We start from the raw sequence: 13398 nt of genomic DNA on the forward strand, positions 1-13398 counted from the left end.
AAGCTAGACCTGTCTTGGCTGGGAGCATTCGTTGTCCATTCAGATGTTCTGTAGGTGCTGAGTTTACAAAGCCAGTCGTGGGAGTGTCAATTTGCTGTTTGTGCAGCTGTGAGGAGAGATGTCAGCTTTTCTTCCTTAGCTACATGGCCCCTGGGGCTCAGCTGTGGTTTCAGCCCCACCTCTGCATGTGGGTCACCAACAGGGGTCTGCTCCAGAGGCTTCCCTGTAGTACATGAGTCCACCCCAGTGAGGAGGGGGCATGGAGGTTGTGGCAGCCAGGGTTGCGAGAGTGCTCCCCATGGGGGACACTGGGTACAGAGGAGGAGGTGGTGGCCACTGGGGTCACAGGAGCCCTGGTGGGGACGGGTCCCGTGGGAGAGCTGGTGGCTTCAGGAGGGAGAAACTAGCCATTTTCTTAACCATATCTCTTAGTCACTGAAACCAACTTTACCATATATTAATTTTCTATATGCATGTATGCATGTTTCTGGAATTTATATTCTTTCCCCTCATTGATCTCTCTATTCATGAACTATACAAAACTGATTTAACTCCTGAAGAGCTATAAAAATCACCAAGTTAATATATATACCTATTTTTGTGCCTTTAGTAGATATATTATTATTTTTAGAAATAATATAGAAAAATCTTTTATTTTCTTAGTCATTCACAAAATAACTTTTGCATCTCTTTGACTTTCCATGAAGTAAGAAGCAATATATGATAGAAATTTAGATGCTTCTCTGTGCCTTGCTTTCCTTATACTGGGAAATTAGATGAATTAATTCATGTTTATCTCTTAGAGTGGGCATATAATAAGTACCCAGTGTTAGCTATTATTTTTAAAAATGAGTAAATTAAGACTCCTATATTTCTCTCTACCTCTTTTACCACTATTCTATCCTCATGCCCTTCTGCCAACTTTTGTGAGGTTTTATCATCTCTTCTGTAACCATAATTAATCCTTTCATGGTGTGTCCATTGGTTGAGTCTAAAATTGAAAATATCAATACACATTGTTTCCATTATTGTGATTTGTTAATATTGATTTCAAAGTGTCTTTAATTTAATTTTTAATCATGTGTCTTCATCAAGTCACTAATATTATCTATCTTCCTAAACATATTCTATTCGTGGTAAGGGATGCAATGTAATTATTGTAGATACATTACCCAGAACCCTCTGAATTTTTATTTCAATCTGGACCAGGTGCTCTCTGGGATAGATGCCAACCTGTCATCCTGACTTCTTGTCCTGGATTAGAGTCAGTTATCTTGGATCTCCAGTCTTTACCTTTCTTGAATTTTATTCTTGTTTTGGCTAAAGAATATCTTCAAAAGTAATTTTCTTAAAAGCATGCATGAGGAATAAGCCTACTGAATTTTTACAAGTCTGAAAGTGACTTAATTTTCCCTCTCATTTGATTGACATGTTTACTGGATATATAATATTAAGTTCATAATTATTTTTTTTCTCAGAATTGAAGCTATAGCATCCAGGCATTTTTGTTTTTGTTGTTTATAAGCAATATGAATTTATTTAAATACTTTGGAAACACCCCCCTGCCCTCACAAATGATGCCTGCACCTAAAAGTTACATAAAAATGACCCAAAATATTTTAAAATAATAGATTTGAAGGTCATTTGTAGTTTTTCCCTCTTAACAAGAGTGCATTCAGCTGGACAGTATATTACAAACCATATCAAATCATGTTAAGGCAGATGATGAATCTGGTTGCATTTGTTATGACTCCCAGGAGCAAGTGATATTGTGGGAGTTGGGCATTCTTCCTCCCAGGTGTGTGGTCAGTTGGCCCAGGAAAGGGCAGTCCTGGAGGCAGCAAGTAGAGGCCCTGCCTGTCTTGTCACTGCTCATTCTCAGTCACTTTTCTGTGACTGAAGTGGATATGGAACCCTGGCCCTTGTTGGCATCACTGATGCACACCCACTGCCAGTTGACTGACTCCTTCCACAGGGTCACGTTATTGTCTCTGCCTGAGATAGCCAGGACGTTGGCTGTGATGGACAAGCTCACATGCCATACAACATCATTGAACTTGTGCAACAGTTTAGGAGACCATGTATTGCCCGTGGCATCATCACAGGTACAACTGAACACTCGACCATCCTGGGAGCAGCTGGCAATGGTGCTGGTAGGCAGGCCAATGGAGCTGGCCCAGGCCATGTCTCAAACCCAGTCACTGTGTGCTTTCAACTTCTGCTCTTCCTTCCACTGGCTGTCCTCCTCCTCCTTCCACAGTTTGATGAGGTTGTCACAGCCACCTGATGCATATTTCTTGACGTAGTTGGACTTCTGCCCAGATGGCTGGTCTATGAAGCTTCCAGGCATGACAGCAGGGGCCCAGCTCACTGCTTTGAAGCCAGTAGTGTGAGCGTTATTGATCTTCTTCACTTCCCACTGGCCCAACATGGAATAGGTCAGTAGGGAGATGGCCCCATTGAAGCTCCCATAGGCCAGGATCAGGCCCCTGATACCCAACTGAATGTGCTGTAAAAATATCTGTGATTTTTATTGGTAACAAAATCACAGGTATTGCTATAACTCCTGTAGTTTGTGCCTACATTCAGAATGGATAGAAATGCTAAAGTTTAGAGATTAGAGAAAATAAAAATATGATTTATTTCCTTCCAAGTTCACAGACCTCCTAAATTTTATCCATGGACTTTTATTGATGAACCCGTGAGTTAGAGTAAAAGCTTTTTGAGGTGTGGAAGACTGTATGTTCCAAAGATGACAGCAATAATATTTCCCACCCCCTCATGCTCTTTCACTATATGACCTTGATACTCTCCCATCAGCAGGTAGAATATTTTTCCACCCCCTTGAATCTGGATGAGCCCATGACATTTTTGAACAACAGCATATGTTAGAAGTGATGCTATACTAGTCTGAGCATAACTCTTAACTGAGCTGTCCACTTCTGCTTCCTTCCTCATAGAAGCAAGACACCATGTAAGACGTGCAGTTATCCTAGATCACCATGCTGCAAAAAGCCCAAGCTATATGAAGAGGCCCTGGAGGATAAAATACCATATGGAGAAAAAGGTGACCAAGAAACACAAGTATCAGACCCCCAAGTGAAGAAGCCATCTTGGAAATGGGTCCTTTAGTTCTTGCCACCCTACTTGCTGCCACATGGATCAGAGGTGAACTGTCCCTCTAGGCTCTTCCAGGATTCCTGACACATAAAATTGTGGGCAAAATAAATTGCCTGTTTTAAGCCACTGAATTTTAGGGTAGTTAGTTTGGCAGTGATAGGTAATGGGCAATCATGTATCCTTCACATTGATTAGCAAACTGACAGGCATAAATGAGGGGCTCAGGAATGGTTGACAAATTGAGACTTGCGTGGCATTTTGGTGTCAGTAGGAACCACAGGGAGTAATATAATGTGATGAAAGTATATTGTCTAATAGATGGCCTATGGTTTGAAGGTACCTCAGCCCCCTTTCCAAGACCTCAGATTAGCCAAATCCTTCCCAAATGCTGACTCCTCGATTGGTCTCCAAAGGTTACAGTCTCTTCATAGAAGAGTATATATAGGATGATTAAAGAGCACATAATGAAAATGCACGTTAGAATGGTGTAGTTGTACTGGAAGCAATCTCTGTGCATCTGAAAACTTGGTCTGGGTCTGGAAACAGACCTCAAGGGGCACTATTGTATCATGGCTATGAGCACAGGCTCTGAAGTCAGTGTGTTATGGCGGAAATCTGGGTCAGCCATAGAGCCTGCTCTGTGACTAGGACATGCAAGCCTTTCTGTGTCTCAGTTTACACATCTGTAAAATGTATATAAAACAGTATCCTCCTCATAGATGTATAGTGAGATTCAAATGAGTTAATACATTTGGTTGGCACATATAGCTCCCACTGAAAACCAAATGGACCTCTCTTGAATACTTTCAGTGACTCTTGAATTATTTAGGTGGTTCCTAAATGCCACATGTGGTTTTTAGATACTGCACATATCAACTTTTTATGATAACGGTAGTCTATATTTAGTTTAATCTATATTAGAAAATTTATAGCCAGCATTTCTGAGTTCATATATAGGATAGGATAACATTATAAAATATATTAAGCCATAAATAGTATAGCTAATGCCCAAATGGTAAAGATGAAACTGAAATGCTTGAAATTGGCATGTGGGAGCTGCAAATCTGGGAGTCTGCAAAGGAGAGAGGAACAGAGAAATGAAGTCATTTATTCATGTGCAATGAACCAGCATCAAATGCCATCAATTCTTTGCCTCAGTCTATTTTATTTCACATTTGACCACTCTATAATGGGCACACTATTTAAAGCCTAGATCTGCCTTCCAAAAGAGCAATGTATCTTTAATGGGGAAAGCTGTAATATTTTCATTTCAGCATGTTTCCCTGGAAAAGATCATTAATTGTGGTCTACAGAACACTGGTCTACAAAATTATTGTGTTAATTTGGTAAAAGTAAGTTTTCATTAGATGGACTAATTTTATTTTCATGAGCTCTGGTGTTTGGAAACCTGTCCCTGTCCCTATCTTTTAGTTGCTATCCATTGCAGGGGAGATAGTTTGCATCTTGAATTCAACCAATTTAACTAACTGCTTAAAAAATACCCACAACTTTCTAGAGGAACATACTAGAATCCAGATCCTCTATAACATATCATTTACAATGTTTAAAACACAATCCAAAATTATTCTATATACAAAGAAACAGGAAAATGCAACCTAAAAAGGCAATGAATTAAGACTGATCGTGAGAGAACCAAGATGGTGCAATTAGCAAAAGAGAATTTTAAAGCAGTTATTAAAGATGTCTGTCGGGAAAATAGATATACAAAACTAGGAAACCAACACCAGCCATCCCTACTAATCTACAAAGTTCTTCATTTGTGGATTATGATTCACAAGAATTTGAGACAAACCTGGAGCATGAAAGAGAAGGTCCAAGATTAATAAATTCAAACAACTGAGCCCAGAGAAAACAGAGATAATTTAGGGAGCAGAGGAGAACTTGAAAAAATTCTAAGTAGCATTCTTGAAGACATTCAAGAATAGATTGCATTCCTAAAATAAGAAGGGGCCACAATGAAAAATGAACAATCAATGAATAGGGAAGAATTCTTGGAAATAAAAAAGAAATAATTGTTGCTGAAGACCAAGTTGGTGTTCTGGAAAATGAAATTTCTTAGAATGCAGAAAAATAAGACAAAAATCTGGAAAATGTGAGAGAAAATTGAGGCATGGAGAATACCAAGAAATTCAAGTTCTACACAGAGTTTCCTTGATATCAGACTTCTTGTCAGCAGACCTGTATGCTAGAAGACAACAGAATACTGAATTCAAATTCTGAGGGAAATGATTTTTCAATAGGAAAATTTATATCCAGCTGACTGATAGGTAAGCGGGAGGGCATTATATAGACATATTAGAACCAGAAAACTTAGAGCCCATGCACCCATAAAAAAAAAAAAACAAACTTCAAGGAAGGGGAAAAAGAATACAAGAAAGAGGACTCCATGGGTTATAAGAGCAGTAAAACATGTAAAAATTTCATAAAATAAAAGTAATTCATAAAATTCATGCTAATCGCTAGGAGAACTAAAACCAGACATTCTTGACAACATTGCCTCTGATGATTGGAAGTGTATAAGAAGACCTTTTATTTTGTATTTTATACTCTTCTTTATTATCTGCATTTATTTTTGTTTTGGATACAATTACTTGTAATAAAAATTTAATAAAACTTTAAAAAGTCACCCCCTCCCTTTGCAATATAGCAGTACTTATTTTCTACATGTGTTGTCAAATTCCTTCTTCAAACATTTAATAAGAAGAAAAATTAGTGTGCATGTTTGCATTAAACCTACTTAAGAGTTAAAAAAGAGATTTATTTATACCTTCTGATTGAGTCCTATTTCTTAAGAATCATCCTATATCATACTACTTCTAGTCTAATTTTTCCCATTATCCAGTCTTCTTTAATCTATGTCTTTGTCACCCCTTGTAAGCTTTTGCTCTTTGAAGGCAAAAGGCTGATTGGAATTTGACTTCTTATTTTTCTCTGGACATTTGTGCCAGAGAATATGACTATCCTTTGCAGAACAGTTTCCTTCCAGCTGAATGAGAAGCCCACACCAGGATGACCTGGTGTTCATTCATCAGTCAGTCTGGCAGCTGTCCCTGGGTCACTGTGAGTTCAGACTCTTCTCTAGGCAGGCTCAAAAGATGGGGTGATGCCCACAAGGTGAAAACCTGTCCTTTGAATGCTGCATCACTGAGGAATGCTGCAGCACAGGGGATTGGCCTGGCATGTCCGCCCTTATTCAGCCATCTGTTCAGATGTTTCCACAGAGTCTCTCTGTCAGCAGGGCCTGTGGCGGATGAGGATAAACAGCAGCACGATTAGGACACCAGACACCAGGCAAAAGACAATGGCAAGGATGATCCTTACAACTGTGAGAAAATACGAAGAACATTATTGTAAAGTAATGGATTAGGAAACCATGAAGATAATAAAATTAACTGATTAGGAAAATATGAAGATCACGTATCATTGCTGATTTCTGCCTTCATGTAAAATTTCAGTGCCATTTCTGAAACAGCCATGAAATCAGCATAGTGTGGTGAAAAGAGCACTGGACTAAGAAATAGGAAATGACCTAGGTTCCAGTTCCAGCATGACTTTTGACCTTTGGGCCTCAGCTCTTCCACTATAAAGTAAAGGTAATTGACTGAAGTATTTCTAAGGTCCTCTTTCAGCAATAACTTCATGCATTTTTCTACAGTTAAAATTATTGGGCCTCCCTGGTGGCTCAGTGGTTAGGAATCCGCCTGCCAATGTAGGGGACATGGGTTCGAGCCCTGGTCCGGGAAGATCCCACATGCCACAGAGCAACAAAGCCCGTGTGCCACAACTACTGAGTCTGCATTCTAGAGCCCGTGAGCCACAACTACTGAGCCTATGTGCCACAGCTACTGAAGCCCACATGTCTAGAGCCCGTGCTCCGCAACAAGAGAAGCCACCACAATGAGAAACTTTTGCGTGGTAATGAAGAGTAGCGCCCGATCACCGCAACTAGAGAAAGCCCATGTGCAGCAACAAAGACCTGATGCAGACAAAAATAAATAAATAAATTTATTTTTAAAAAGTATCAATTGTTCATGGTGTCAGGGTCAAAGGGAATTCTGAATACTGCCATCAGTAATTGGGTCTAAAATAAATGGAATATCAATACTCTTTGAATTTAATTTTCAGTAAATATCTTTTAGAGAAGAAACCTGAGCACATGTTGACTATGGTAAGAATTTTTAGGATAACTGTGTACTATTGCTATTTTGTACCTTTATTTACATATATCCCTTTGAAAGCTGACCAGTCATGAAGCAGATATATGGGGTTGTTTTTTATGAGATGCTATTCATTATTTCATCTGGAAAGATACTTCTCCCACCCAACACACACCCTAGTCCACTATAGTATATACATCATAAATACCTGCTTGCACTATCTCTAAATGTATGTCTGATTTTCATTGTAAAAATATGGGATTGCTAGTTGGTTTAGGCAATAGGAGAGGAAACATATTTCTGATCCTGGCAGCCCTGTCTACAGAACCCTACTGCTCCATGGAACACAGTTGAAAATCACATATTTAGCTTAACCTTATCATTGTAGAGATGAAAAAAATGAGAAGCAGAGAGATTAGATAATTTGGCTAAGATTAAGCAGATAATTGCATTTGGGTTGAAATACATTGGATCTTATAAGTCTCATGAATTTAAAACCATCTATTCACTAATGACTGCCAAATTTAAATCTTCCCCAAACTCAAGGCTCAGATATCCAACTGTTTATTCAACTCATTCCCTGGGACATCTAATAGGCACTTCAATCTCAACAAGTCCAAAACTGAGCTCCTAGACCCCTTGCTCCCCACCACCCTCCCCTGCCAAATCTGTTCTTCCCACAGCCTCCCCCATCTCAGTTGATGGAAACTTCCTACTTCTAGAATCTCAGCCCCCAAATCTTGGAGTCTCCCTTGATTCCTCCCTTTCTCTCACATCCTATACCTAATCTCTCAGGAAATCCTGTTGGTTCTACCAAAAACTATATCCAGAAACCAATGATTCAGCCACCAGTCTGGTTTGAACCACCATCATTTTTTTTTTTTGATGTGAACCATTTTTAAAGTCTTTATTGAATTTGTTACAATACTGCTTCTGTTTTATGTTTTGGTTTTTTTGGTCACAAGTCATGTGGGATCTTAGCTCCCCAACCTGGGATTGAACCCACATCCCCTGCATTGGAAGGTGTAGCCTTAACCACTGGACCACCAGGGAAATCCCCAACCACCATCATCTTTTTATGGGATCAGTACCATGCCCTCCTACTTGTTCCTAGCTTCTATCCTTTCTCCCTACAATCTATTTTCAACACAGTAGCCAAATGGCTTCAAGTCAAATCATGCCACTCCTCTACTTAAAACAAAGTCTGCAATGAATGCTCATCTCACTAAGAATGAAAGCCAAAATCCTGATAACAGTTTACGAGGCTCTATATCATCTTGCCTTATTAACCTCTTGGATTTCCTCTCCTACACGCTCCCTTCACTTACTCTCTTTTGGCCACACAGGCCTTCTTGTTCCTCAAACACACCAGGCATTCTCCCCCTTACCACCTTTGCTATAGTTGTTACCATTGTCTAGATGCTCTTCTCACAAATCCCTGCACCAGGTAACTCCACCACCTTCCTTGCTCAAATCTTATCTTCTCAACGAGGGCTTTCTATTTAAAAATGTAACCTATATGTCCTCTCCCCACACCTATCCCCACTTAACACTTGTGATCCTCACCTTCCAAAATACTTATTTATTATGTTTATTATTTATTATCCATCTCTCCTTCCCTCTAACAGAATGTATGCTTCATGAAGGGAGGAACATTTATCTTTTTTGTTCATGAACATACCCCAAGTGCTTAGAACAGTACCTCACACAAAGCAGGAGCTCAGTAAATATTTGTGGAAAGAATTAATGATCTAGAACTCATAGGTTCTCAATTCTTAGTTCAGTGTTTTTCTCATGATGTCAGGATGCCTCTTGGTGCCGTGAGAAGGTGAATATTAATCAAATTAGATCTTGGTGGACCAGTGCCATTAGCACTGCAGATGGAGTTAATGTAAAGTTGGAGGGAAATAAACAGAATTGAGGAAGAAAGGAAAGGACTAAATGAAAATGAGGGAAGAAGGCAAGAGACTAATGATTCTTTAAAATTAATGGCCATGGCTGACTTTCTGTATTTGGAAATTTATTTTCAATTTTTTTTGGTCTATGTTGTAATATGCTTTCCGAATCTTTTTTCTTCCTTTTCTCCTTCCTAGATATGCAGTGAGCACACAACATATGGCAGGCCAGCTGTGTGTTGGGTTCTGGGGTTTCATGATCCTTGCTCGTGAGGAGATAAATATCTAATGCGAGAACCAGATAGATAATTATGAGGTGATGTGATAAATAGTAAAGTAGAGGTGTAAAAGATATGCCATTGGAACAGAGAGAAAGTTGAAATGAACAAAAAGTGTTCATTTGGAAGAGAGTTTGGAAAGTCTTCTGAGAAAATGATAAGATTTGAGCTGGCCTTTGAGGTAAATAAACTTTTGTCATGAGACAGAATGAATTGCACAAGAGTGTCTTTGGGCAATAATGAGCAATTGCCTGTGCCTGGAATATAGGTTGTGGCGAGGTGAGACCAGATATGTAGGTTGAGGCTCAGGTTTTAGAAGGTCTGGTTTATCATGGGGCAAATGGAAATCATCAGCAATTATTACACATGGAAGTGACATGACCCAGCAAAACTGGAAAAAGAAAAGATGGTGGAGATATTCTCGGCCTGATAGCTATTAAAATGCCTTTGACAAGATACTGAGGGCTCAGCACTGGAAGTGTGGCCCTGAGAATGCAGATGAGGGAATTCAAGAGATGCTGCTAAAGTATAATTGAAAGGCTTTGTCATGGACTAAATATACTGGTAAAGGAGATGTTGTGGTCAAGGCCACCCCATAGGTTCCAGGTTGGGTGAATGAGAAGATGATTAAGCTGTGAAGTGAGATTGAAAGCACATTAGGAAGGATCCATTTGGAGTAGAGGAGATAATAAAATTTGTTTCAAATGTAGGATTGAGATGGGTTATTATCCTGGTAGAGATGATCAGTAGGCAGCTGGAAAAAAACAGGTCTAGAATTCTATATATAGATATGAAAATAAGGATTAGAGAAGTAGAAGATAGAGTCCTGGGTAATACTGATGCATGGTGACTGGAATAAGAAAACAAGGGACACCATCATTTAGGGAGTTGATAGAAGTTACCAATCCAACAGAAACTCAACAAAATTCTGAGAACAAAGAGAAGACTCAGAAGAGGTTTTTTCTCTCTCTCTCTTTCCTTCTCCTTCATGCTTATTTTTAAAAATTATATGCTCCCTTGTACTGTAAAAGATTTTGTGAGTTTGTTTAGAGGAATGTCCTGGAATCTGAGAAAAGAGAGTGATTAATTGTATCTTATTTCAAAGAGGTCTAATGTGGGTAATGACTGACAAGATGTCCTACTACATGGGGAAAGCTGCTGAAGGCAGTGTGAATTGGTACTACTTTTTGGAAAACTATTTTGGCAATATGTGTCAAAAGCCTCTTCCTGGTGCCATTAATCCCCAAGTCCAGTCTACTCTACTTTTCTCTCTTTGAATATTTTTGCTTTTCTCCTTCACTTTTACCAATTTTTTTGATTATTTCAACAGCTTCCCAACTGTTCTTCCCCCACCCACTTTTCTTCAATCCATTCTCCCACTAGACCCAAAGAGGTCTGTCTAAAACAAGAGGCCAGTCACATCATCTGTCCGCTGCCTAAAATCTTTTAATGACCAGAACTACTCAACTTGACCTACGAGACACTTAATGCCTGCCTTTCTAGCATCTTTGCATTCTCACTAGAGATACTTTTTCCAGTACCTAAAATGCCCCATGCTGTCTTTAGCCTCTTGGCCTTTATGTATTTTCCCTGTTTGTCTATAACATTCTCCTCTCTCATTTCCACTCACCTAGTTAATTCCTTGTCTCCTTCAGGTTTGTGTTTAAACATCTCCCACTTTGAAAAGACTTTTCTGACCCCTTAGAATTAGGCTAGTTGCCTCTGCTATATGTTTTTATAGTTATCTGTGTGTTCTTCATTATAGTACTCACCATGCTGGATTGTTTGAGCTTGTCAAATTCTCTATCTCTCTGTCCTCCTTGCCTGCCTCCCCACATCTGTAACAAAGTCTACAAGTCACATAGGGAGATTTTGCTGGTCTTGCTGCTGTTTCCTTATCAAACTTAATGCCTGGAGAGTGTTATAGGCTTGAATCTCGACACTACCACTCATGGTTCTTTTGTGACGTTCAGTTTTCTTCCCTATAAAATGGGGATGTGTGATTTTGACAGGAAAAGGGAAAGAGGCCACTGAATTAGGCATGGATGACTTTCAAAAGGGAAGTTTCAAAAAAGAGATGAAGGAAGGATGAATATCATTTTACAGAATAGTTCAGGAGTGAGAAGGAGAGGAGGAAATAGAGTTGGAGAATGTAAATTTTTAGTTTGAGAAAATTGGGGTTGACGAGAATGAGATGGAGCAGGCACTTGAAGGTGCTCTTGATAAGAGACTTGAATATTTTCTTAGCAGAGGGGACAGAGCCAGAGCAGAGGAAGAAAATGAAGCTAACTAGGAGATTCATCGAGGTCCAAGGAGACTGTAGAGGTGGGATCATATGCCTGAGGAGAGGAATTAAGTTATTCAAGGAGGAGCATGTTTTCCTGAGGGACAGCAGGAAAGACAGGTGAAAGCTACTGAGATATTTTGAGGCAGTGACAGGAGAACTGAAAGAGTTTTCAGTGGATTATTTTGATCTTCTCAGGACACTTCATGAGAATTAAAGAAAAGATGGAATTAGAAGTTTGGGAAAATCCACAAGACCTTCTTGTAGAAAACAGGGAAAGAGTCCAGTAAGGGTGAATACATTTATCATGCTGTGTTGAAAGATCCAGCTGAGGTTGGACTAGAAATGTCCACATTCATAGTTTGAAATGGTGATAGTTGGTTTCATTTAGCTACACTCATCAGATCAGAATGAAGAAGCTGTGTGGTTGATTTGATCTAGGGGTGGGTATCAGTGAAGCAGTCAGTGTATGGGGAAGGCCATTATTATGACTGTCAGAATTGCCTAGGTTGAGGGCAGAGTGGGGGTGATGAGTGAGTTGGGGTTTACCAAAGCAAGTTACCAATGTCACTAATGAATGATGAGACATCTCCTGGGAAATTCATGATAATAACAAGGATGTGAAAAAGGTATAGTAATCAGATGGCCTCATCTCTGAGGAAGTAGGGGTGCTGGAAGGGACATTATTGAACAGGGACTTTAAATAGAAATGGGAGAACAGGAGAATGCCAAAGTGACTATGCTGGAAACAGAGGCCAAAGACACAGACACAGTGGTATAAATATACAGATATATAGTCAATGAGTGGGTCTTTACAGTGCAGTTACATTCAAGGCTCATTCATAGCTTCTCTCCCCCATTTATTGAACAACTGACATCCAGGCTTCTGACATCCGGGCCCAGCCATGAGGAAATCAGGCTAGGTATGGAGGGTGGAACATTTGTTCAATTAGCAAATATTGATTAAAGGCACCAGGTTCTCAGCATTGCCTACTGGCTGAAGATTCAAGGAGGAAAAAAGTATGGATCCTGCCTGTAAGAAGCTCATGGTTAAATCTTGGGCATGTGTTTATGTGCTATAGATTCTCAGCTTTACAAAGATTATGAGGGGAAACTGGAACCTCCTAACAGTAAATCTCTTTCCTACCAAATAACTGGAGTTGGAGATTGAGGTAGGGTTGGGAGAATGCAAGTGAAGAAAGTCTGACTATGTTAGTAAAATTTTGGAATTAAAGAAGCATTTTCTAAAACAAGAATTTTATTACTTTCAAGTAACATAGTATGAAACTTAGACTTATGAATTTCCCAGCAAAGCCTCTGGTTAATTTAATTGATATGAGAATGAAGTTAATTGGGCCTACCAGCACTAGGTGAAAACACTGCTCATAGGTATAAGGAGAATTTCATGGATGGAAATACCCTAAGGAGTAGGGTGGTCAGGCATTCTGTATATACAGGATATGTCCTGTTAATGGTTTTGTACTGCTTCCTCTACTGGCTTTCTCAGGGCACTGTTAGTGTCTCAAATTCAGCTTTTTTTCAATAAATTATAAAAATTCAGCAGTTAGAGCTATTTATCAAATTTATCTGGGCATCCTGTACTTTTATTTGCTATATTTGGTGGCCCTACTAAAGAGTCATTC

General features: G+C 39.4%; 1 protein-coding gene and 1 pseudogene across 1 annotated transcript in view; both read right to left on the reverse strand.

Annotated features, from left to right (window-relative positions):
• Nucleotides 1-752: 752 nt before the first annotated feature.
• Nucleotides 753-3112, reverse strand: LOC101333816 (protein SEC13 homolog pseudogene; annotated as a pseudogene).
• Nucleotides 3113-5687: 2575 nt separating this feature from the next.
• ACP3 (acid phosphatase 3) overlaps nucleotides 5688-13398 on the reverse strand; it is a 51188-nt gene continuing 43477 nt past the window's right edge. Inside the window, exon 10 of the mRNA XM_033855396.2 lies at nucleotides 5688-6382. Coding sequence (XP_033711287.1) covers nucleotides 6373-6382 — 10 coding nt within the window. The 3' untranslated portion in view covers nucleotides 5688-6372. The remainder of the gene's footprint in view (nucleotides 6383-13398) is intronic.

The sequence above is a fragment of the Tursiops truncatus genome, chromosome 4, assembly GCF_011762595.2.
Source record: "Tursiops truncatus isolate mTurTru1 chromosome 4, mTurTru1.mat.Y, whole genome shotgun sequence".
Taxonomy (NCBI): Eukaryota; Metazoa; Chordata; class Mammalia; order Artiodactyla; family Delphinidae; genus Tursiops; species Tursiops truncatus.